The sequence below is a fragment of the Anolis sagrei genome, chromosome 1, assembly GCF_037176765.1.
Source record: "Anolis sagrei isolate rAnoSag1 chromosome 1, rAnoSag1.mat, whole genome shotgun sequence".
In the NCBI taxonomy this organism is placed as follows: Eukaryota; Metazoa; Chordata; class Lepidosauria; order Squamata; family Dactyloidae; genus Anolis; species Anolis sagrei.
The window spans coordinates 281,727,542-281,754,173 of NC_090021.1; the positions used below are offsets into that span (position 1 = coordinate 281,727,542).

Consider the following 26,632-nt stretch of genomic DNA (forward strand, 5'->3'; position numbering starts at 1 on the left):
CTTTTAGGAATCAAAATCTCAGCCCATTTCAAAATACAGTCACCCTTAGAACAGTGATATGTTATTCAATGTCAATGAGGATTGTGTTCCATTACTAATTATATTTTTATAATTTAAGGAAAAAGTTTTCAGCAGCAAAGAGAAGCTATGAAACAGACTATAGAGGAAGACAAGGAACCAGAAAAATCAGGTAGGTGAAAATCCTCAAGAAATCTTTACAGTATCTGAAATATTTTTTAAAAATTGAAATTGAGCCCCACACCCTTTTTTTCAGGGCAGGCCAAATACCCCATTGATAATGAACCCATTTCCACAGTTATCTGTACAAACATAAGATAGGGCTGAATTGACTAATCAGCTATTGCTGAGACTCTGCAAAAATATGCCAACTCTTTGATTCAGGTAGGGCCTATAAGTGGCACTGTACTAAAATGGGCTTCTCCAATGCCAGAAAGCCCAAGATAAATAACTTGTGTGCCTAGGCAATGAGATTTCATGGCCTTCAGCAGAACTGGACAAATTGAATAATATTGGTTTGTCTTTCCAGTATTGTCCCCTGTCTATATTTTAGCATAATGATGCTGAAAAACAATTCAGACTTGATTAATAACCAAGAATTTTCAAAAGAGGATACAGCAAATTGTGTGTGAGTGTTCCTTTGTTGATGATAGTTCCGTAGTACTGATATTTCAAGCAAATATCAACAGCAAAGCATTATAAAAATCTGGTTTTTTTTCTGAATGGCATTGAGTATAGTCAGTTGTACATTTGAAAATATGATTATTATTTTTTCTCTTCGATGGTCTATGGTCTTCAAAAATTCTGTTCAGTATGACTTTTCTAGATTGATCTTCCTTCCCTTTATTTCCTCCCTAATATGTTTTGCCTCATGTTTTAAACTGTAGGATTGTGGACATGTTATCATCCATGTTTAATTTTTGAAGAATACCTTGCAATTTTAAATAATATGTATGTGTATGATTTTTTTAAAAAATTAGAAACATTGACATGTTTTTCAACTTCTAGGGAAACTTTGGTGTGCGAAAAAAAACAAAAAGAAACGGAAGAAAGTTTTATATAACGCCAATAAAAATGATGGTAAGAAGGGAGCTAACATCAAGTTTTTTTCAAGTTAAATAAAGCTATTAGAATGTGTTCGAGATAATTTTTATTTCTCCACATTTACTGTCTTTTGTTTAAATGAACACCATTATCAAATCTAAGTTGGTGATGGTGACTTAAAAATACAAAACGTAATATACTTCACACATCCATTCTGTTTGTGCATTTAGCGTATTATTTTTGTTTACTTTATTTTCCCAGAGTTCCCCTTCTTTTTGTTCAATTTTTGTTATGTCTGTATTGACCCATTACTCTGCATGTATGCACCCATACAAATAGACACCTCATACTTGAAAGGTTCCAGTGTAGAATGAAAGTACTGCAAAAGCACTTGAGAAACTGCACTCATATCACTTTAAAGTAGTGGTTGCCAACCTTTTTTTTGACCAAGCACCACTTTGACCAGGGACCATTTTAAACAGGGACTACTCTCCAACATTAGTACCAAAAGGGTTACAAATCGGGTTTTGGTCAACTTTAGATTCGGTTTGGTTTATTTGAGATGCTGATTCAGAAAACTGCATTGGATAGATCACATCAGCTCTGGTTTCTGATACAGAACATATGCCATCCAGTAGTCACTATTTCTTAGTCCATAGAAAACTATATTTAATTAGCTTGTTGTTCTTGTTGCAACGGTGTAGTAACGGTGAAGCCACAGACCATATTGTAGTTCTTGCGGACCATTGGTGGGAAAACCCATGTACAGAATGGCATTCACAGTGTGCTTTGAATTATAGTTTCATTTAAGCGCTCTCTCTCTCTCTGTGTTTCTTAAAAAGAAGTCACCAACCATCTATTGCTTGTGCCCATAAGCTACTCATTTAAACATGTTAAATTCAACTTAAGAATACCTTCATGTTTTAAAGTCACATTGTATGACAGACAAATCATGTTAAAGTGACCAAAACCTAATGTGTACCACACATGCTGTTTTTCATTAAGATTGTAAAAACGTATTTCCTCTTAAAATTGAATCTTCTTTCTCTGTCATAGTGTACAGATTGGGGTGCCATTTCTTTTTTTAAAAAAAATCTGAAGCAATTAAAACCAATAAAATACATTCAAGAAGGGAATAAATGAATAAAAACTATGAAAGTTTAACAATACTTCTTTGCAGTCATTTGGAGGTAAATGCTTCTTTAGCTGGCAGCAGAAAACCCCAATATTAGGAGCCCACCTGATGGGAGATTATTCTATATGATGGGTGCCACAACAGAGAAGACCCTCGCCTGTACCACAGCCAAATGAACCTTGCTTGGCCAAACTATGATCAGTGGGGCCTTTCCCCCCAGAGTGATAAAACAGGGCTATTGTTACAGAAGAAGGCAGTCTATTACATAACTTGATCCTGTGCTATTTAGGACCTTATAAATCAAACGTAACACTCTGGCTTGATAACTAATTGACAGCAATTAAATAACTTCCATCACAAGAGTCTTATGCTCTTATATGCATCTCTTCTAAGCAGCCTAGCCATCATGTTCTGAGGTAGCTGTAGAATCAAGGACAGTCTACGTAAACACAAATATCAGTGAATTAACCATTGGGATTAAGCTGTCCTTGTACAGGAATTACAGCAACAGTCATATCAGTCAAGTGCTGATAGGTATTCCTTACCCCTGAATCCAGTTGAACAGCTCCAGCCTATGTAGTTTTTCCATTTGGTTTCTGTTTTCCTTGATTCTTCGATGGCAAACAAAGGGTATTGCATCCAGGTACATTATCCATATCCCAGACCCTATGTACAAATCCTCAATCTTTCTGGAATTTGTCTTCTACTCTTATCTAACCAACCTCTGCACCAGTCCAGGTTGCATGTTCCCACGTGTGACTAAGATGTAACAAATAAAATTGGGTGTATCTGCATACAGATATGCACAGCAATGTACATACAGATGACACTTTTCCCAATCTTCCTGTTGATTATCTCTACTTCATTCAGATTTTAACAACCATTTGGAACAAGACTGTAATAAGACTGTAACAAATAGCACTTGTTTCTCAGTCAGTCCAACTCAAGAATTAAAGTTATTGCAAAAAAGGATATATTTTTCAAAACTCATGTGCATTTCACATCGGTGAAGAAAATTAATGCTTTATTTTGGGTATTCTTTTTTAAAGATTATGACAATGAGGAAATCTTGACTTATGAGGAAATGTCACTTTATCACCAACCAGCAAATAGAAAACGGCCCATTGTCCTGATTGGGCCTCAGAACTGTGGCCAAAATGAACTGCGGCAAAGGCTAATGAATAATGAGGCAGACCGGTTTGCTTCTGCAGTTCCTCGTAAGTTGAACGGGTGGGGCCTATAGCTGTCTTATGTTTTGAAATTGAAACTGTACTACTTGACCTCGTGTTGATTTGCAAGTTGAGACAGGTACACAAATACATTGGTATGGAAGGAATTCTGTTTTAGTGGATTCTTTCCTAAACATATGTTTCTGTTGCTAAATATATGTTTCACAAACCCAGTTACCCTAGAGATAATTTTTGACTCTGTTTATAGGAATGAAGCCATTGCAGAACTGAAATCAGTTAAATTCTTTACTGGAATGTAATTTTGCCACCTATGTATGTCCTGTTTCAGTTTCCTGTGACATTCTGTGCTTCATGTGCTGAGTACATTTGCATGACTGAATATGTGCTATGCATGGTTGGACATATGCCAGAGACTGCTGCATAATAAAAGTATTTTGAGCCCAGTTAAGGGTTCGTAATCCTTTCTGGATGAAAGACTCTGAAGATCAGCATTGTTAATGTAGCATAAGCACATTCTGCAGAAAGACATTCCTTTCTAAGTAATTATTTTTCATAAAGCCATGGACACATGAAAATGTAAGGCGACTAGGCTTAATTTTGACATGTTTGTGATCTTATTCAGATACGACACGAAATAGGAGAGACAATGAAGTAGCTGCCAGAGATTACCATTTTGTATCACGACAAGCATTTGAGGCTGATATAGCAGCAGGAAAGTTTATTGAGCACGGTGAATTTGAGAAGAATCTGTATGGTACCAGCATAGACTCTGTCCGGCAAGTGATAAATTCTGGAAAGATATGTCTTTTAAATCTTCATACACAGGTAATGGAAATGTTGACCAAGGCTATATTTTCAGTATTGGTTTTAATACTGTAATCATGAAATAAAATTGGTTCATTACCTGTTCCCTCCTCCCTGTTGTGATATGCAGAGAGGGCCTAGTGCCCATTTGCATTTGCTTTCTTTGTTCAGGTCAGAAATGTGCACACTATTTGCACAATCCACCCATTCTATGTCTTTATATATTGTGCATTAGTTTCCATAATATGAATGCCTAAATATATTGAAATATCCTGTAGGTTTTTCTTTGCAGCTTATCTGCTGTAAATTTTCCACAGCAGAGATATGAAGGTTTATAACCCCTAAACAAGCAGTGAATATATACCAGTGTCACTTTCAGTCTCCTGCTCATATGTTGGTTTACCACAACATATGTCATTACAACCCATCTGTCACCCACACTGGGAAGCAGCTGGGAAAATTGATTTCCCTATAGTCATGTTAAGGCAGGCATCTTCATACTGCGGCCCTCCAGCTGTTTGGGCCTTCAGCTCCCAGAATTCCTGACAATTGAACATGCTCATTAGGGGCCCAAACAGCTGGAGGGCTGCAGTTTAAGGGTGCCTTTGTTAAGGGCACATACTCCATCCTGGGAAGTCTGTCAGCCATATGTTGTTAGCCCTAGAGTCATGTGACTTGTGTTCCCCAGTCTTAAGTATGAAGAAACAGGAGATGTTTAAAATAGTTGAAAACAATAAATTGAAAACAATAAATTGCTAAAGTATTGTCCCTCACATTTCATGCTTATTTTCCAGGTTAATCATGAAGGAAGAATATGATTTGTCCAAATGTAGAATGCCTGGAACATTTAAAAATGTTGGTTTTGGGCTCTGTTCATATAATTACCATAGACATCTGTGAAAGTACTTTCATTATACAGCTGTCTCTTACCCCTCCATTCTGCTAGTGTCTGTGACTATTGTATCTGAATAAATAATACAGCCTGGTAATAAGAATATTGGTCTTAGACCCAATTTCACTGGATCCAGGCCCCGTTTTCAGCTGCATTTCTAATTGTTGCTGTTACGTGTATCATGTTCTGTACTAGTTCCATATTAGTTCCATACTAGGCTGAGTTTATTTTTGTGGTTCTCATGCTGCTCAAAGTGAAGCTATTTTTAAGATTACAGTCTAATACATTAAACTAGTTCCACTGGTATCTGTTTTTTTTAAAGTAGACACCTTTTGCAAGTATTAAGGTAGAAATTTCATCAGTTCTGTAAAATGTTGCATTGCTAAACTTCTATTGGCAGTAGATCCATTTAATTAATAAAAGCTTTGCTTTGTTCTGTTTGGATGCTAATAGTCTAAATTTGTATTTCCCATTAGTCACTGAAGAGCTTACGGAATTCAGATTTGAAACCCTATATTATCTTCATTGCCCCACCTTCACAAGAACGGCTCCGTGCGTTACTGGCCAAAGAGGGCAAAAATCCAAAGGTACTGCTCTTACCAGCATGATGTAGTAATTAAGTGTTTGACTAGTACATTGGGAGGACAGGATTTGAATCCCTGTTTAGCTATGAAAACCTGCTGAGTGACCTTGGGCAAGTCACACATACTCCGGTTAAGGTGAAGGCAAGGGCAGCTCTGTCGGAACAAATTCTGTGAAGAAGCCACATAGGGATGACATAAATAAAAAATGAGTTGAAGGCACACAACAACAACAAAATGTTTACAGCAGTGCTGATTAATCTTTTTATTTGGTTTCCACCATTTAAATCCTATCTATAAAGAAACAGTAGTGTAACACACACACACACTACTTGTTTATTTCCCAGTGATTTAATATGTGTTTTTGCTTCTTGTCTGAGTGGAAAAACAAGCAGAAATTCAGATCAGAGCAATTTCTAATTGACTGGGTGGCATGGTTGTACTTAGGGGTTTTCCTGCTATTGTGCAGCACATCCAGAGATTCCTGTTGCTTATGTATGGGTACACACCAGAAATATACACACAATAATACCTACACTTAGAAGAATAATACAACAATCCAAGAGCATATGGGCACAATGAGGAGGGGACATGAAGCTGACATTTTCTAAATATGTATATATATGGTTCCAGTATTTATAGGTTATTCCAGGCTTTTGTCACTAGATGGTGCTGTCCAGCAGTTGATTTGAACAGAATAAAAATAAAAGGCTAACCATGGTCATACACTAAAGATTATGTTTTCAAATTTAATCCTGTCTTCAAAAAGTGTGTTATCTGATCCATAGATGCCAAAGATAATGTGAAATCTAATATCTTGATTTGCCAAACTGGCAGAAGAAATAGTCACTCAGAAGCATAGCTAAAAATGAATTTGTTGTATGAACAAATTGTATGTTTTTTGAAGCAGCAGTCACAATTTATTCAAACATCCAGTACTTGTATATATGCTGCTCTGAACATGGACATTTCATTCTTGCTTATTGGAAGTATAAGTAAAATCCTTACACCTTAGAAGGCAAGAGTCAGTGAAAAGTTTCTAGTTCCAGCTAGGAAAAGGTTACTGGTCCTCATCTTCATGAGGAGCTAGTATCTTTTTGTTGCTCTGGGTTAGGCTAATGAAGTTTTATGTATCCCCCCTTTCTTCAACTGTAGTTTCCTACTTCTCTATTGCCTTCTCCAAGCATGTTGTTTTCTAGTTATTCTGGGAATATTCACATAATCGATGCCTGTAGTTTTTGACACTCAGACTTGCTACTATTCTTTTGCCTCCTCTTTGACTTAATTTTTCCCCAAGTCTCAGATTGTTTCAGGGGAAGGGAAGATTCCATAAATATCTGCTGATGCTGCATGTTTATTTTCATTTCTGTTTCTATTATAGCCAGAAGAACTGCGAGAAATCATAGAGAAAACCAGAGAGATGGAGCAAAATAATGGCCATTACTTCGATACCGCAATTGTGAATTCTGATATAGATAAAGCATACCAAGAATTACTCCGTTTAATTAATAAACTCGATACTGAACCTCAGTGGGTTCCATCATCTTGGCTACGGTGAAGGACAACAATTCCAAGGGAGAAGGGGACTTTGCTCATAGAAGACTGCTCATCCTTGATATTAGATGACGGGTTAAGCTGTAGTCTGCACTGATGCTCAGTGTAATTTTTTTTAGAAAGTGTAGTCTGACACAATTCTGCTGTGATTTAGAAAGTCTGAACTTTCACTACATTTCATCAGATGCAGACATTCTGAACAAACCCCCGTATTTTTAATTTTTTGAATAGTCTTTCAAGCAGCTGCTCTAAATTTTTCTTTTCCTTCTAGATATTTGATCTTAAACCAAGCATTAAACATTCTGATCATTATAAATATTGGTTATTTAATTAACACTGTTAACTTTATTAAGCTATGGACATGATCATATATTTTTAAGAGCACAACAGAATACTGGACAAAAGGAATTAATTTACAAGGGGAATAGAGGAATTAATCTGGAAGTTCACTTTTTACTGTATAAATGGGCTACTTTGATATAGAGTTGCCCTTAGTCTTGAATTTGTTTTTAATGATGAAACATTCCATTATCTAATAGCACTGCAATTTTTGAAAATATATACAGTGTAAATATTCCAAACTTCTTTGTATTTAGTTACTTTGTAAATCAGGTTGGTAGCTTATTAAATAACACTAAGGCCCATGAAGGTGATATATGATATGTGTGTGTGTGAAAAGTTGATATTTTAGATATATTTTATGATTTTTTTCCTCTTGGCTGCCATTTTATTGGGAGTCATTGTTGTCCCATGGAATTGTAGACAACTTTAGAAGGGAAGTTATATTTTTATGAAAATAGATGTTCTTATATGAATTTTTTTAAAGCCTTTGCTTCTTTACAATGTAAAATTGTATTTTATAATCAAAAACAGATTTTGGGATCACAAGTATTAGAGTTTTTCTTGTATTTTTATATATAGGTGCAAGATATCTCATGGCTATTTGTCATGTAGGTAGTTAATTAAATAACTAAGTCATCACCCTATAGTGAAAGAATGGGGTGGAAATATTACTAAATTGGGAAGAAGGCACATTCTCTTTTCTAGAATAATCCCCCCTCTATGTGCAATTGAAGATACCCATGAAGGTTCAGATATGATGGCTTTTGTCTCTATGAAGCTTCTCCAATTGTAGCTCATTTAAACTGACTAGGTTTTTTTGCTTCTTTGTGAATGGGGCCCTTGAATGTGAATATTAATATTAGTTTTTCTTTGTTCTGTTATAGTTTTTATTTTTATATATTGTCATACACTGGAATTTCATCAATGTATGGTTGAGTGTACCGAACAGTGAAGAATTGGCTGATTTTTCTAAGAGTCAACAGAAAAAAATAGGCAAATCTGACACTTTTGTGTTTGTAACTAAGCATAGTATACATTGGTACACTGCATGTATACAGAAAAAAATGCTTAAGAATAGAAATTCCTCAGTATTATCTGTTCCCCATCAGAGTCAGAAAAAGTTCTGTGCAGATTATATTCAAAGGGTCTTAAAATACATTTATCAAGATATTATAAAATAACTTAACATTGTGCTTCCATCCAATAAAGTGTTTGGGTATGAATGAGAAATTGCAGACAATCCCCAAGTTACAAAGAAGATAGGTTCTGTAAATTTGTCCTTAAGTTGAATGTGTATGTAAATCCAAATAGATACATTTTAAAGTGTAACTCCAGCCAAAAATATGTATCTTTTAGCATTGGATAGCATAGGGAAGGGCCAGCTCCCCTGTGGTGTTACTTTCGCTGTCTGTGCCTGTTCAGAAGATTTCTCTTCACTTTCTGTCCCTGTGATAATTGGATTTTGAAAAAATTGGCTTGTTGTAGAAACAAAGCTTCAGTTGAGACACCTCTTTGATGACAACTCTTTAACAACTGCATTTCCCTTCCTCGGTTATGGAAACAAGGATTGGTGATAAAGCTTCAGTGGTGATACCTTTTTCCCATAATCCTTCCAGGAGTGAGTGAATTACCCTTCTGATGATAATACCACCTCCCTCCCACCCCCCACCCCCGCGCATGCACACACACACACACACTTCCTGCTTTCTCACACCCATTATTAACTATGAGTTGTTCGTAAATCAGATGTTTCTAACTTGGGGACTGCCTGCATATGAAATAATTATGTATCCTTACATGTATTATCCTAAAACATTTTTTCTCCAATAGTCAACTTTGACTAGAATGCAAGCCATGAAGGTGAAAGTTGCAGTGTATTTTTCTTTTGATTTGATAGAAAAGGGGTTCAGATAAATTGGGACCATTCAGATGCAGTTCAGGAATGGGCTCTGGGATTCTTCCTTCCCTTCTTTGTTATGAGTCCCCACCCCATTCCCTACTAGACTAACTACCATTTTATGTCTACACTGCCAACCATGTTGAAGCCTTCCCCCTGGCATTTGAACCAGTATTGGAAGCAGTTTACAAACCCAAGGTTACATATTGCATTGGCTAGCATACACAAAGGTTATGGTTGGTGTAGATATGAATAATTGTGGTGAAAGGTGGTAGAATTTGCACACAAGAATTTGCACATAAAGAGACTATGGAGAAAAGCACTACAGACCCTGAAATAAGATTTTGTGCTTGTATACTCACATTGCAATAGCGCCTGTGCATTTTCAGGTTTAGTGCCTAAGTGGCGTCAATTATAGTTTTTATTGTGCAAGCATTTATGTGAAGGAGTTGCACAAAGGATTTGTATTCGAGGAGGGGGAATTATAATACACATTGCTGTCCTAGTCTTAACAAATAATAAGAGAATTTTCATGTTATTGAGAATGCATTCTAGGACAGTATGAGACACTGAAATTGACACACCAATACCTGTATTGAAGAGTGACGTGCTTAAACAATAAATACATTGTTTCCCTACTCAAACCCATTTTCAGTTTCTGAGATGATTGCAAATAGTTGCTGAGAATAACCTGTATTTCGGAGAGTGGCAAAATTACTTGATAATGTAAAGTCTCCTACCGCTCGTCTCAACATACATAGTAAGACTGATACTTTTTTTAAAAAATCTCAGAGTACAGATTACAGAAATATAAGGCTGTATACAGCAATAATCTAAAGATGTTACGGATCTTTGAAGCCAGAAATGTTGGTTCCTTTCTGAACTTAATAATTATATCTTTGAAGTGTGTCATGCAGAAAGTGGTTATATAATTTGAACAGGATAAGGAACTAGGAAATTCCTTCCAAAGACTACATCATTTTGTGTTGCAGTGTTACTTTGTGTTACCACAAGCTAAATCAGAGCTGTTGTTTTTCATTTTAATGGAAAATACTTACAAAAATAAGGGATAGATGACAAACCATGAATATAATCGTTTCTATAAAATAAGAAAAAAATTGATTTTACAGCTTTTGTATGTATGAAATAGTTCCATACTGGAAGCATGAAATCATGTGCCTGCAATCTGTTATGAGATGTTGTGAACAAATGTAAAGAATGCAAAGTTCTACTTCTGCTCTTTAAAGAAATCACTGTACATGCATCATTTGGCCAATAGCTTTAACTTCCTAGTAGCTGTGAAGCAGATAAAAAGCTCCGTTGCCTGAGGCTGCAATGGGGCCAAAAATATTATGGTGGTAGAGCATTCTAAGCTATTAATAAGTATCTACACAGTTCAGAGTGTTGGTTGTCATTCGCTTCCACCTCTAAACATACAGTCTTCCACAGAAATCAGAAGACTGCCCCTTCCTCTCCTTCCACTTGTATCATCTCCCAGTCTGGTCTAGTTTCTCAACCCCTTGGAATATAGAAATGAGGAGAGTCCATTCTTTTGATGTGTGGGTGTGCTTGGCTACAACCTGTTGGCTAGATTGGCATGGTGTAACTTTCAAAGCCATTGCATAGTAACGAATTGATATAGAAGAGCCAGCTTCCCTTTTTACTAGCCTAAAAGTCTTTGGACATTGAGCTGCATCACTGAAATCTTAGGTCATTAATGTTGTGGAGTATAGCCCCCTAACTTTTTGATTTTCAGCTCCTAACAGCTCCAGCTGCACAATCATTGCTCAAGAAAGATGGGATTTTTAGCCCAGCAATATCTGGATAGCTACGGGCCCCTTACACTAGGGATGAGATATAAACAGGAAGTACTCTTGTAAGTGCATCTGTTTAAGCACTAAACTGGGATTTACATTGTTCAGATTACCGTACCCAATTTTATTTGGAGACAGTATCTAAGATCTTGTGGTTAGCACACTATTTCCCAAATTCCATTGGCAGAGCTTTGCATAGGCAATTAACTTCATGAAGCAGTGGTCATATTTGCTTCCCAGTGGCAACTGCATCATCACAACATGTGAAATGGTTCTCAGAATATTAAAATGTCTTGCTTTTTAAAAGTTTTGACATATATTTAACTTGTCTTAACATCATGCTGATAATTAAAGTACTTGACTGAAAAATAAGACTTGAATATTACATGTTTAATTGTGGATGTTTTCCATGGTCTTTGGAGAGGGGAGCATTCTTGCACCATTATTTACTTACCAAAAATAAAGGTCACTTGCTGCTTATTCCACTGCACATAAAGTGTATGCTTTGTATTGACCAGAACTGTGTGCCTTTTTGTAAATCTTCCCTATTTTTTTGGTTGGGAAACCAAATATTAAAGTTTCCATCTGTCCTGTGTAAATCAGAATTTGAACATCGAATTCTTGCTAAATGCCACTTGTAATCTTAATATTTTATCGAACAAGAATGCAAAAATTGAAAAAGCTGGTGTTGTTCTGCTTATGGTTGCACAGCTTCTACCACAGGAAACACATTCACTTCCCTTATAAGGTATCGCCTATCCTGAGAGTCATTTACAAGGTCTTCAGCCTTTTCTACCAAAGGGTACTAAAACTCCAGGATACCACAGCACTTAGCCATGGCAGTCAAAGTGGTACCAAGCTGCATTAATTCTAAGTGTAAACACATCCTGATAAACGTGTAAGGTGGCTGCTGCCACACTAACCCAACTTAAGATGACTGCATTCTTATCAAGACAACCAGTCACCTCTAACCACACAATTTTCAGAATGCTTGGGTGTCTTACACATGTATAAGTTCTGTTATGAAAACAGTTGGAGATTTATCCACCGTGCAACGTTGACATTGAGGTCAGGGTCACAGAAGCAGAGTTGTCTATGCAGTGCACACCAAACATGAAGTGAATGATGGGGGTATAATGGAGAGAAGAACCATGTTCTGTCAGACAGTATCTTAAGCTCTATTGTGTCATTACTATTTTTGATTTAACAGGACAGCAAGAATTACTTCACTGGCCGAGGAAACATATTGTCCAGGGTAGTATAAGTTGTATAAGCAGGACCTTACTACAAGTCCCAGCTTACCCAGGATTCATGGCTTTGTTGCAATACCCCCCCCCCCCCCCCCGGACAGTCATTTTATGACTAGTGAGAAATGAGGGGATTGGAGAAACATCTGGTTATGCTCCATTTTCTGCCAGTGGTCTCAGCAGATTCTGCATTGTGCTACAGAGGCATAACTAGGTACTTCTGATTCCCCCCACTCCCACTCCCTGGGGACTATCAACAACCACAGGAGGCCGTTCTTTGTGTGCATCATTTTAGCTTTCATCATAACTAGACAATAACTGTACCTGAAATTAATACAAACCCCTTGCTGAAATCCATGAAGTAAGTGTGAAATAACAGCTGACTCCAGCAGACCTAATTTTTATTTTTTTCAAGGACATTTGACAGAGACAATCTAAATTTAATCTTTTTTTAATGATTTACAGCACAAATGAGTTGGCAGATTCAATCAAAATAAAAAAAAAGTTCTTTGGGAAGGAGGGAGGCAAACTACATTGAAAATACAAGTATGGATTTGTTTTTACCAAGTTGAAGGGGAAAACAATTTCAAAATTTCCAAACAGATTACAATAGCTTTCACCTTTGAACATGAAGCAGGTTAAACTTTTTTTGCTTACAACAATTGGACAGTATATAAGAAGGAAAGTTCAGTAAAGCTGAATAGAAGAAGCCAAGCTTCCAGTTCTTCTGTGGCAAAGGAATAAAACAGATAATGGTTCTGCTTCATGCATATGTTTACTGAAAATTAGCCACTTTGCACAACAGAAAAATTTCCCAAATAACTTGAGTGGAGAGTTCAGGCAAATACAAATGAAGAGCCACAACATAAATAATGACCATCGTATTTTCAGAACAGTACCTTATTCTCACTGCTCTGTTACACATAGCTATTCAAATAGAAGATCCTCATCTTTGTCTTCTACAAGCAAATTGGCAGGTTCTCGGATTTGCTCTCCAGCAGCTCTCCGTGCTGCTTGCAGTTTTTCATTCTTCTCTTTTATTATTTTCTTCTTTTCTTGGATCTTCTTTAATCTACAGAGCAAGATGGTTACAAATACTGTATTATCAGTGCTGACAATACTCAGTCGTGCTTCTTTAAATATAAGTAATCTGATAAGACCATTAAGCTGAGATTTTTGCTCTCAATATTCACAATATTTTTGTTTCTGGAAAGGCTAGATGAAAGCATGTGATGAAGGAAGGATGCAGAAGATATATATCATGGCTCCTCATTTTCATCAATGGCTAAAGTGCCAACAAATGCCTATCATGTACTACAAGAAAGGGAAAGTAGATTGCTATGCCATAAGGAAATCTGTATCTACGTCTAGGTCTGTTGTCACTCTTAAGCAATCAGTTTACACTAGACAACAACATAATCCTGGGATGAACAAAACTTTGCAATGAAAGTGGTAGATACTTTATTAGCAGTCACCAGCCACATCAATTTAATCTTTTTCCTCTCCCCTCCTTTTTTCTTTTATTATTTTTTCTTTCTCCCTCTTTCTTCACCCCATCCTAGTCTACATCACTTTCCCCTTATTTAACTATTTTATTCATTTATGAATATATATATATATATATATATATATATATATATAATTAACTAAGAAGAGACCTAACTGTTAATCTATATAGAATTATATATAGGAACACTCAATTCCTTGGCATCTTCAGAGCTGTTCTGCTCGTTACAGCTATATAATGAAGACTCCCATCTGAAACTATTCATATCTGCAGTGGCATGAACTATAAAGAATACCTAAGGCAACAGAACTGAAAATTGGCACAAGAGAATCGTAAAGTTGAAAATGGCCCCCTGTAGCTTAAAACTATTGGAACTATATATATTCATAAACAGGTCTAGAAATATTAGCCAAAAAATCAATCCAAAATCCTGGATCAATTTATCCATAGTTCAATGTAGATACTGTACCTCAACCCTTATCAAAAAAGGAACCAACCTCTTCTCTAAGAAGAGTGTCAAAAGGCTTTAATCCATCCCAGGAGAACCTAAAAGAACCACCAATCCCTTCTGTCCAGCCATTCTTTTTGAATGGCTGGACAGGAAAATAGCAGCAGCAATAGCCAGTGACATGCCGAAACTCTCTCTTCTCTGTAGAATGACCCTCAACTTTTACATGGGTCATATCAAAATCCATTACCTTGGTTCTCAAAACAGCTTTTAGTTGTACAGTATTACAAACATGGAACAAAAACATTCAGCTCTACCATATTTACTATTCAGGGTTAGCTGGTTCAGTACTCTGTACTTAATGTCTACAAAACAAATCCATTTTTCAGATTACCAAGTTTCCTACTAACCTGTAGAACTCTTCTCGCTCTCGTTCATCCAACTCTGTTATGATATAAGACAGTGTACGTTCAATCCTGGGAATGATCACTGTGAAAAAGGAAAGTTGTTATTAGTAAACGAGGAGGCAGAAAATGCAAGGAATACTATGCAAAAACATTGTTCTTTGTGGTCTCTGTGAAATAGGAAATACGAGTCTTGTACACAGGTGCAAGGCAGGTCGAAATACTCTAAAGGTCTTATAAACCTATATACTCAAGTGTCCCATTTCCCTTGAGTATATAGCCAGCTATAGGGGCTTACACCTCATTTCCTTTTTCTCCACAGCAGTAGCAGGAGCAAAGAAATTGCTCTTACCTCTCATTCTAACTAACAGATTTGAATATTCTTGTGGATATCCCTGTTTAGCGGCTCTTCTTAATCTCCTGAACTCTTTTTGCAACATCTCTTGGAATTGGATTGCAACATCTCTTGGAATTGTGTGGAAAATGCATTTATACTGAATATTATTCTTCTACTGGACCCCTTTCTCCGACAGAACAAGGCTATAAAATTAGGTCTGGGAAGAGCACCTCATTACTAACATGTTGAATAATATGATTCACCTTACAAAAAAAAAACCCTCAAGTTTGTAATCCACATTGCAAAGCAAAGAGCATCAGAATTAGCATGGGCAGCTGCAACTCTATGGCAAAAACGGAAATGACCCACAGCTTTCTATACCATCCAAAGCTAGATAATATGGCCTGTGCATGCCTATCCGCACTTAAGGATTGTCTCTTTTCACTTACCATGCTCAATAGCATTTACACGCCTATTTGTTATCTTGATAGCTTCATCCAGTGTAACAAAGGAAGTCTACAGAAAACAAAACAAAAACACTAAGTATAAACAGTAGTACTGTGTTTGTGTGGGGTTTTTTTTTTTTTTTCAGAATTAACATGGCAGATTATCTCTTGGGAAATTAACCCTGAGCAAAGGAATGTTCCTATAAATATCAAAAAGTTTTATTACTACAATGGTCAAACCGCACTGCCATGATACTGGTCTGACTGCTCACCTTATGCAGGTGTTAGTCTATGCAGTATCTTATGTAGCATTTTAAGGGCATATCTCGCCGTTGATATATGTAGCATTTTAATGATTTATATAAGATTTTAGTGGTATATTTTATATTGTATTTAATAATTAATAATGTGGTTTTCATGTATGTATTTCTTTGTCTTATATGTGAAAGACCTATGGCATAACCAGCGAATAAACTTGTGTTAGACTTGAGACTGCTTACCTGGCATTTCAAATGCAAAGCCTGCTAAAGAACATCCTGAGACTGAATGCTCCTCCCTCTCATTTCAACAGACAGAAATAGCACAGACTTTTGAGGAATGCCCTCTAGTGGCAGCAATGCTTGATAAGGGCATTCCTACTTCATATTGCTTATGTGATGTTTTTGCTCTCTTGCTCTTCTTTTTGCCTTATTTTCTTACAGCAACATCAGAAGCAGCTCTCTGCCTTCTTTCTATTCTGCAGTGAAATCCTCCCATACAGGAACTTTCTCTCATTCATGGAAGCCTCTTTACCAATTCCCATAAGCTGAAGAGCCTAGTCCAGGCATATCTAGGGGGTTTCCAAGATTCGCAGCCAATAGATGGTTTTGGTATGGCTTTCTATCACGAGTATCCACAGCCATCTACTCATGGTAACAGCAGCTTCCACACATTCCTATCCACGAGTTACTACTCAAGGTAATCTCTCTTGGTCATACAAGTAGTTGAACCATTCTCTGCAGTGGAGGGAATGCTCGTTACTCTCCTCTCTCCATACCAGTATGGATGGATTGAAACAAACCTGACTCCAACAGGACATTTCCAGCATGTTTAAAATAGTATCAGTAACTGCAACATTTTTTCGAAATGCAATCTCTAAATTCCAGATCCTGCTTGCACAGATGTCCTATTTCTATGTCCCTCTTCTCTGGTTTCTGCCAAGGCAGAGGAGATGCTTAGAAACTAATTAAATCTAGAGAAGCAGAGGCCACCTGTTGTAGCTCAGCCTTTGATTGTGCCTGCTCCTGATCTTTCTGGAGATTCTGGGCCCGCTAGTTCTGGGGATTCTGGACCTATTCGTCAGCTTGTTGACACAAGGGATTCCGGGTCTGCAAGTCAGCAGGAAAGTCAGCAGGAGCGGCTAGAGACTGAAAATGAGCGGTTTCTGTCCACAGAACTGAGCTCAGAGGATGATAGTGGGAGTCCAGGTGGACAGACTAATGGGCAATTAGAAGATTTATGTTTCATCAACATAGTTTCACAAGAGAAAGTCCGAAAGTCAGGTCGTTGTTAGCGAGAAAGTCTTTATCAGTTTCCCAAGGGAAAAGGCACACTTTTCTATCTATATCAAATAGACCAACAGAATCTTTGGTCAGTGGAAGCTATGTTGGAGATTGAGGACAGACCTTCTGTCAAGTCAAGGGAAGTTCTAGTGCCATGTTCCTGTTTTCCTATTGTTCGTGTTTCATGTTTCCAAGTGATGAGGGCTGTTCCTGAATTTCATGTTTTGGATTTATTCTGCTCTGGTGTTCCTGGTTTTTGGATGATATTCATGTATCTTGTTTTTGTGGATTATCTCCAATTCTTGGACTTTGGTTTCTGATACTATTTTGCTGAATTGCTTTCTATATATTCTTCAATAAACTTCTTGCTATTTTAGCTTAGACTAGTGTGTGTGCTAAGTGCAAGGGTGCTTCCCAGCCTTGGAGTACAACATCACCCTGAACACAACCACAAAGCTTTCTCTCTCTCTCCAATGTGGTCTCCATTATGCCCAGAGCCTCTTTCCTCCACACTAGGATGGTATGAAGATTGTCTACCTACATTTTTCTGGTTCTCTCGCAAATTATGAGTGTTTATGGACCTTCTTTGCAGGGACTGGATTATAAAGACTAAAATGTATTTTTCCCTTAATATAAAGCCACTTCTCTACAGTGCAACTCCTACTTTGCACCATACAACCAACTCATCTTCTTGGAGTATGCTACCCAATTCTTCTTGCCTTGTTGTACATTGAGCACTTTGGCCAGTTTTCTGTCTCTATGTACCTGAAGTGATGCCAGTTCTACAAGGAGTTCTACTGCTTTGGCATAGTTCCTTTTCAGTTTGGCCAGCTGCTCTCCACCTCTGGCTAAACCAGTCAGCTCATAACCTGAAATAAATTCATCCAACGGAATTAATGGTCTTGGCAATGGGAAAAAAGCAACTTCCAAATACTACATTAAATCATCAAGAAATATTATGCATGAGTGATGTCTAATTAGATATCTCTGTTTCCAGTTCTAATATGGGAAATAAAAATAGTAATTTAATACAGTCAACTGAAAATTATGCTAAAATAACACTTGCTGCCTAAGAGTTGTTGGGAAACCCTGAAAGATCCACTGTCTGCCCTCATATCTTGCCTCTCCTCCAGCACTTGAAAGGAACTTGTGATGTAAAAACCGATTACAGTAAAGTTGTGACAGAAAACTAGCCAAGTTTGCAGGCTTGGTTCTTGCTTGGATGCAAAAGGCTCCACTTTTGTTTCTTAAGTTTCTACCATGTATTAGCTGGCCAGCACATAAGTTAGTGGAGTATACAAGGATGTTATAATTCATGCGCCGTATTGTCGATTTTGTCATTACTTGTGGTACGGAGAGCACAAAGTCTTGCTCATTCCTGAGAAAGCGTTTTATTAGGGTTTGTAAAATTTGTATGAATGCCAAAGTGAAGTATTTGATCTACCATGGTCCTGATGGGCTAATTAAAAAAATCTGTATGATAAGCAGTGTTTACTGTAAAACTGGTATTCTGACTTCATGTCTACTTGGCATCCTCCATCTGTTCTGTATATTTTATCTGATCAAATCCTATGCCCAGGGACTTACACATTGCTACAGGTTCATGGGTTTAGAAACAGGAAGTGTAGTTTATTTTTAGTTGTTCGCATGTGTACTCCTATTATGGTTCTCTGTGTTGACTAATTAGTAAATATGCATTTATCTGTTTAATTTAGGGTGCATGGATACTGGAAAGGTTAGGCCAATAATAAACCCACATCTTGGCGGCTTGGTTATTGCTACTAAAAGCTATTTTATGTTTGGGCTTGAAACCTTTGGAAACCAGAATTGTCCTGGTTAGAGCAATCCTCAACAATGTCCTGAGATCTCTGAGCTCTTTCATAGGCTATCTTGGTAACAGTGAAACAGAATTTGTGCTTGAACTTCTAAAGAAGTTTTAAATTCATATATTGACTGTTATCATTGTCTGTTATCGCTGCCTACAACGGGAGACTGTAAAAATAGCAGTTACAAACAGAAATAGCAGTCTACAGATTTAGTTTAACTGGTGGTGCAGTGGGTTAAACCCCTGTGCCGACAGGACTGAAGACTGACAGGTCACAGGTTCGAGTCCGGGGAGAGGCGGATGAGCTCCCTCTATCAGCTCCAGCTCCTCATGCAGGGACATGAGAGAAGCCTCCCACAAGGATGATAAAAACATCAAATCATCCAGGCGTCCCCTGGGCAATGTCCTTGCAGACGGCCAATACTCTCACACCAGAAGCGACTTGCAGTTTCTCAAATCGCTCCTGATACGACAAAAAAACCCAGATTTAGTTTACTATGGCCTCAAAGTAGTAAACCCAAGGTGTGGTAAAGGGACAAGGCGGGTGATAGGGCTGGGTCTGTGTGAATAACTTGATTGGAGCATATTGTCTGGCCCAATGGGTAGTCTTGGCAGGTATCAACATGAGCTCAAAGCAGAAATATCCAGAGCTGGGCAAAAGAGTTGGATACCTCGATTTAAGTACGTAATGTAGCACCTCTGTGGACTAAGTTTAGGGGCTGGCTCTGTATGGTTCTCTTCCACCTACTTCCCATAAGATCTGGAGAACACTTACAAGAAAGCTGAAAAATTCCATGTAACTGTTGCCTGCTCTATCACTAAGCTATAATGCATAAATATAGTCCCAGACAAAATAGGTAAACATACATGATAAAAGCTAGATTTACACCAAAGCATTCTTAGCGTAGAAAGAAAAGATTGTCATACTTACTGTCCCCTCCTTCTTGATAGTGCTCAAAAACTGGCAGGGTCACACCTGTGAACACCATACACAACAGCTTGTGTAAGTAATATGTTGTTTTTCCTAATTTCAATTTTGATTAATTTATTTATTACAGCTCCTTATTGGAACTTCTGAATCCTCAAATTGTCTTTGATTCAAGGATATATCCTGGCTTGCAAGGACTGCTCAAATCAGATTTTCGTGATTTAACTGTGCCTTAAACAATCCTGGAAGCTCCTTGACATTTGGTACATAAAAGATGTATTTTAACAATATATAGCTCATAACATGTTCCAGTTCTAACAAACCATAGTTTTTTGGACTTTGAATTCTGCAAAACAGTGTTCAGAGTGGAACTGGTGGGTGAAGAGAGGAATTGCAAATCAGCATAAAAATAGTTGTTAGAACAAAATAATTATAATTATTAATATATTAGACAATACAAGCTTGTATTCATGAACATCAAGGCTTCCCTGGGATTTAAACAAGATAAAAGGTGAACACTACCAGCAGACACTGAGAAAAACCAATTAGAACAGAGTTTTCCATTTCCTCCATTAGGAAAGCCCAATTAAAGCTCCTCTAGTATCTGGTATTGTATCTCAATGAAAAAAAAGGAAAGAGGAATAGTAACAGAAACATAAACATCAGGCCTGAGAGCAAAGTCAAGGGAAAAGAAGATAGAATAACATGAGCATGACTGGACAGTGATACTGAGACTGAAAGAATGAGCATATGTGCATGTCTAGTATACTAGTTTTAGTGAAACTTATATAGAAACAATATTGAAGTATCAATAAGTTTGTCTTCTTTGAAATAGACTAAAGAAGAAAGTACTGGATCTAAGGGCATGTCTTTGGTTTTAGGTAAATAGACATTTTACAACTTCTCCACCACTACATTATTCTTGTGATTGCTCAGGACGTACTGACCTGCTACATTATCTTTCTTTGCTCTGATCTTGACTTGAGCTTTGTTTACATTCTGAATCACAGTAGTACTGCAGAAACAAGAAAATTCTTCATTTAGCAATATTATAAACAATACATTCTCAAAAAAGATGCATGGAAACATTTGTCAATCAGTTTGCTTCATTTTCTGGTGGTTATAGGTATTTTCAAATAGATTATGGCAATGCCCAGAGAGACAAAGAATAATGAATAGCTCTTTGTGTAATATAAATCCACAAATGTTCAAATGTCTCTTCTGGTACCTGACAATTCTGACATATCTCCCAAGAGTGCTCTTCTAATCTCTATATATTTGCAAACCCATAGGAAAAAGGTTTAAAAAGTATTATTCCTTTTCATTGGGTTTCCAACATAATTTCCAACATAATTTTCTTTTCTCCTCCACAAGCGGACCAATAATTGAGGCCAGATGTTACTGCAGATACCCCCAGCTACCTCCCAGATTTGTGAGCCTTACCTGAAGTCTCCAGCTGTGAACTTTGCCTCAGCAAGTGAAAAAGCTGCTTCTCTCATCACCTCACCCATTAACATCTTTGTCTGCAAATACAACAAAAAGAGGCATTCCTTTAAAGGCTACTTCACAAAAAGGAAATTAATTATAACATTAAACTTTTTTTAAAAATGTAAGCAAAACATATTTTGGCAATATTAGACAACTGAACTAAAAAAAATCTAATATAGCAAATATATTTTTGGAGAACCCACCTCAATAATTTTCTTCAGAATCTGCCGGAATCGTAAAGTCAGAGCATCAGATTTTTTCTTCAGGAGGTTGCGGCCTGTCTGAGCTCCTTTCAAACGTGCTTTCATGATGGTCTGAGCCCTGCCAAAAATGAGAAGAGGTAGATACTTTTTGCTATTTTCAGGTGAAACAGGGAAAGAAATAAGAGTATTTCTCTTTCTTAAAAATGAGATAGCCATCTAGAATTCACAGAAGCTAAGCATAAGTTAGGATACATGCCTATTTATTCTAAGTCATACTGTGTTCTATGAACTAAATTCTTGGAGATGTATATGTAGATTGCAGCCTTAGGTTGCAACCTAAGGTGTATCTACACTGTAGAATTAATGCAGTTTGACATCACTTTAACTGTCATGAATCAGTTCTATGGAACCCTGGAAACTAGTTTGGTAAAATACTAACGCTCGTTGGCAAAGAAGCTTAAAGGCCTTGTAAAACTACAGCTCCTATGATTCCATATAATTGAATTACTGCAATTAAAGTAGTGTCAAACTGCATTAATTCTTCAGTCTAGATGCACTTCAACAGTATTGTTCCATTATCTGGGTGGAGGCCACTAGGGGTGCCAGAGAGAGAGAAAGATAGTCAATGTTATGGGGGTGGAGGGTGGGTTGAAGGAGAAAAGTCATTTCCCCTGGTTTTGCTCCCCCTATCATAAACGAGAGTTGTTTCTATGATGTGAACATGACTGGGGGGGAAGAACAGGAAAATGGTTTTCCTCCTCCACCCCCATAAAATTGACTATCTTTCTCTCTTTCTCTCTCTAGCACCCCCTAGTGGCCTCCACCCAGATAATGGAACAGTACTACCCCAACTTACAAGCAAGTAAGCTGTGCATGAAATAAGCACTCTTTTCATGGGGAAGATCCTATAGTATTCAGAAATATACACAGAACTTCAGAATTGGGTAACCTTATACGGTATAGGTTTCCCATTAATAAAGTCACAAATAAATTGAGTATTCTTCTTCTTCTGGACTAGCATTCACAAGCAGGTGAAATAAACATTGTGTTCTTTTAAAAACAAACACCTGAGATCCATGTTAGAACATCATCATGCCTTGAGGTGAATCCATAATACATAATTACAGCAATTTGATCCCACTTGCAATGGTTACATCCTATTATTATTTTAATGCCACCTTTCTCCCAGAGTGGGACCTAAGGCAGCTTCCTATGGAATTCTAGGATTTGTAGTTTGGCAACATACATAGAATTCATCAGTCCTCTAAACTGCAGGATTGCAGCTTTCTGGAAAAGAACTGTAATTTTGAAATCATAGGATTCCACTGGTTGAAGCCATAGCGACTAAAGTGAAATAATTGTACTATGTAGTTGAGTCATAATGATTTAAACATTTGCTGTAACATGGCAATCAAGTTTCTGTGTGAAAGCCATAGCCTGTATACGGAAGCTATATCTGCCTCTGAGACAACAGTGTCCACCCAAAAATGGCATGATGTCTATGATCTTCTTAGAAAAGTAACTGGAACCCCAATAGTTATGTAATTTTGAACAGCACTCATAATTCTGAGTATGGCAATTTTCATGAAATACTTTAATCACAGAAAGGTCCTCAGCTAAAACAGCAACTTAAGAAAATGATAATGGTTAAAAATGGAGGTAAAAGTGTGGCTTTTGTATTTCTGCACAAACTGGTTTGTTCCACCCTTTTTCTATCTCAGTCTACCCCAGTCACTGGTTGGAACAAGATTCAGCAGAATAGCATGTATTCATTTAAACAAGGCACTGTTTACCCTCAAGAATGTCATGACTTGATGTTCTCAACTAGAAACAGATCGTGTTTTCTCCTTCAGAAAGCAGGAAGAACAAAATTCTTATGATAATTTTATTCATTTGAGTCTGTTTATTTAATTTCTCTCTCTGCTGGTCAAAATAAAGTACATTTCCGTGAAGGAACTCAGCTCTGAAATCTCCTATTGCAGATTATCTTAAAAGGAAGAAAATGACTTTGAGAAGATCTATTGCTCTATTCAGAAATGGCAAAACACACAGAGGCTGGATCCAACAGCAGCTGCTCTATACAATATCTGCAAAATGCCCCATTGAGAGCCAAAATCAACAAGACTAGACTAGAAGAACCATTAGTTCGATACAGTATAAGTGAGATTTTGCATTAGTAAGCTCATGTCCCTTATGGAAACATTAGGACAAAACCTAGATCACTTAATCTTGGCCTCCCGACTCTACAAATCATATTATCCATGAATTCACATTTAGTCAAATACGAAGAGAGGATCCTCAATGAAAACCAATCCCAGTTACCCAATTATGCAGGTGTCAAGCAAAGGATCATGAACAATGCTTCCCTGGGTATATCTCTATACCAGACATGGGCAAACCTGGGCCCTCCAGGTGTTTTGGACTTCAACTCCCACCATTCCTAACAGCCTCAGGCCTTTTCCTTTAACCAAGCTGTGTGTGTATGAGAGTACCTCAAAGGACCAGAGATAATCACAGTATATCTCACTAAGGTGTAATTCTATAAGAACTTAGAAATGCCAAATTCATTCCTACTACAGTAGCTAAGTTTCTAAACCTGCTGAAATCAAGAGGCTTGTGTTCACCTAACATTATATTATAGGCCTAAAGACCCTAAAGGCACCACATTCCATTTGACCTTGAAAGCTAAGCAGGATCAGTCCTAGGTAGTACTAAGATGGGAGACAATGAATGAATAGTAGGTGCTGCAGGCTATATTTCACATGAAGGAACTGGGGAAAATCACCTCTAAGAAAACCCTAGGAATTTTGTGGGGTTGCCATAAGTCAATGGGCAATGGGATGACACACAAATAGGTTCACACAGTGGGTTGTTGTAGGCTTTTTCGGGCTATATGGCCATGTTTGGGCTATATGGCCATGGCATCCTCAGAGGTTGTGAGGATGATTGCCATAGATGCAGGCAAAACGTCAGGAGAGAATGCCTCTAGAACATGGCCATATAGCCTGAAAAAACCTACAACAACCTAGTGATTCCGGCCATGAAAGCCTTCAACACAGTATTCTTGTACTGTGATCCACAGCTTCCTCGAGCAATTGCTACTGAAAGCGAGAGAACTGGATGAAAAAAGGCAGGATGGGATTGGATTGCATGAAAATAAGAATAGCTAATCAAAATACATTATGTTTAGTTTCTTCTGTGCCATTCAAAATTAACCGAGCTTTGACAAAATATATTCAGACCCGTGCCATTACACGTCCCAAGTGACAACCTTGTTCCATAGTTGTCAATGACATCTGACTATATGACAAAGCATTTGCTGCTGGGTCTGGAAATGACTTGTTTTCAACTTCCCTATTTCCTCAGGCCTCCGGGCCCTGCTTGTCAAATAGGAAGAGAGGATCCTCAATGGAAAGCAATCTTGATTACCCCTGATCCTGAACAATGACTCCCTAGGGGTATCTTTATATCAGGCATGGGGAAATTTGGGCCCTCCAAGTGTTTTGGACTTCAACTCCCTGAAAGCCTCAGGCCCTTTCCTTTTCTCCCTCAGCCGCTTAAGCGGCTGAGGGGGAAAAGGAAGGGGCCTGAGGCTGTCAGGAATGGTGGGAGTTGAAGTCCAAAACACCAGGAGGGGCCAAGTTTGCTAATGCCTGCTCTATAATGTAGAATTAATTCAGTGTGATGCCACTTTACCTACCAGGGCTGAATACTATGGAAGCCTGGGAGTTGTAGTTTGGTGAGGCATGAGAAACAAGACCTTGTAAAACGACAAACGCCCCCGGGCTGAGAACAGCGGTATATAAGCACAGTAAATAAATAAATAAAGCACAATCTTATGGTTCCATAGCATTGAACTATGGCAGTGACAGTGGTGTCAAGCTGCATTAATGCGACAGTGTAAAACAGTGGACTCTCAGGCTGAGGAAGGACAAGTGACAGCACACAGTCTGCAAATGAGGGAATGGTGGCAAAAGTAGGGCGAAGGAGAGGGTGGCTAATCCGTGGTAGGCCGAATGTGGGACCAAACTAACACCCCCCCCCCCAACCCCACTTATTATCACCCCCAAGGGCCTACAAAGGCAAAGCGCCCAACTCACATCCGCGAAGGGAAGATCTCGATCCGATCCTTGCCCGACATCCTGGCAGGAGAGGCGGCCGGAGCTGAGTGAAGAAAAAACCGCTGGCTCCCGTCTCCCCTCCAGCTGGGGCCGTCACGTGACTCCTCTCGGTTGCCAAGGGCACCACGGCCCTTACTTCCGCTTCCCGCAACCTAGCCCCGCCCACTCGCGGAGAACAAGGCGGGGTCTCTGTCCGCGCGAGGCTAGGCGCATTAGCCATGGAACCGGAAGTGACGTCAGCACAACTGTAGAAACATAGAGCTATGCAATTAAAAAAAGGAGGAAGCTGGGTTGTTGTAGGTTTTCCCGGGCTATATGGCCATGTTCTAGAGGCATTTTCTCCTAACGTTTCGCCTGCATCTATGGCAAACATCCTCAGAGGTAGTGAATCTGTTGGAACTAGGAAAATGGGTTTATATATCTGTGGAATGACAGGGGGAAGCGTTAATAATAATAATAATAATATAAAGCTTTATTTATACCCCGCTGCCATCTCCCCAAGGGACTCAGTGGCCAAGCCCACTGTACATCAGTAAAAAAAAGTAATAACAAAAACAATCAAAACGATTTATTTATTTATTTATTAACTTTATTTGTACCCCGCTACCATCTCCCCAAGGGACTCGGTGCGTCTTACATGAGGCCAAGACCAAACACAATACAAGCAATAAAACAACAATACAAGCAATCAAAAACATTGACAATAAAATAAACAACATTATAAAAAAAACACATAATTAAAAACAGAGGGGAGGCCAAATGTAAAGTTAAAATTGGAGATATGCTGGGACATGAACAGAAGATTATACTGGTGTTTATGGAAGGGCATACCAGCAGACTTAAAAATGTAAAGTGCTTTGGAGGAC

The 26,632-nt window shown here is 38.0% G+C and overlaps 2 protein-coding genes across 3 annotated transcripts in view; one reads left to right on the plus strand and one right to left on the minus strand.

Moving 5' to 3' along the window:
• The window catches only part of PALS1 (protein associated with LIN7 1, MAGUK p55 family member), an 87,940-nt gene extending 77,839 nt beyond the window's left edge, over window positions 1-10,101 (plus strand). The window contains exons 9-14 of one of the 2 annotated variants that reach the window (XM_060762572.2): window positions 119-190; window positions 1,027-1,098; window positions 3,247-3,414; window positions 4,010-4,212; window positions 5,560-5,670; window positions 7,046-10,101. In XM_060762572.2, coding sequence (XP_060618555.1) covers window positions 119-190; window positions 1,027-1,098; window positions 3,247-3,414; window positions 4,010-4,212; window positions 5,560-5,670; window positions 7,046-7,222 — 803 coding nt within the window. In that variant the 3' untranslated portion in view covers window positions 7,223-10,101. The remainder of the gene's footprint in view (window positions 1-118; window positions 191-1,026; window positions 1,099-3,246; window positions 3,415-4,009; window positions 4,213-5,559; window positions 5,671-7,045) is intronic. The other variant, XM_060762579.2, reaches the window with a different exon arrangement.
• Window positions 10,102-12,953: 2,852 nt separating this feature from the next.
• On the minus strand, window positions 12,954-25,933 carry ATP6V1D (ATPase H+ transporting V1 subunit D). Its single transcript, XM_060762590.2, has 9 exons — window positions 25,746-25,933; window positions 21,646-21,763; window positions 21,398-21,477; window positions 20,902-20,969; window positions 19,958-20,002; window positions 17,967-18,070; window positions 15,664-15,730; window positions 14,884-14,962; window positions 12,954-13,590 (listed from the first exon to the last, which is right to left on the minus strand). The coding sequence occupies exons 1-9, from the start codon at window positions 25,784-25,786 to the stop codon at window positions 13,446-13,448; spliced, it is 747 nt and encodes a 248-aa protein (XP_060618573.1). The 5' UTR covers window positions 25,787-25,933; the 3' UTR covers window positions 12,954-13,445.
• Between the last annotated feature and the right edge of the window lie 699 nt (window positions 25,934-26,632).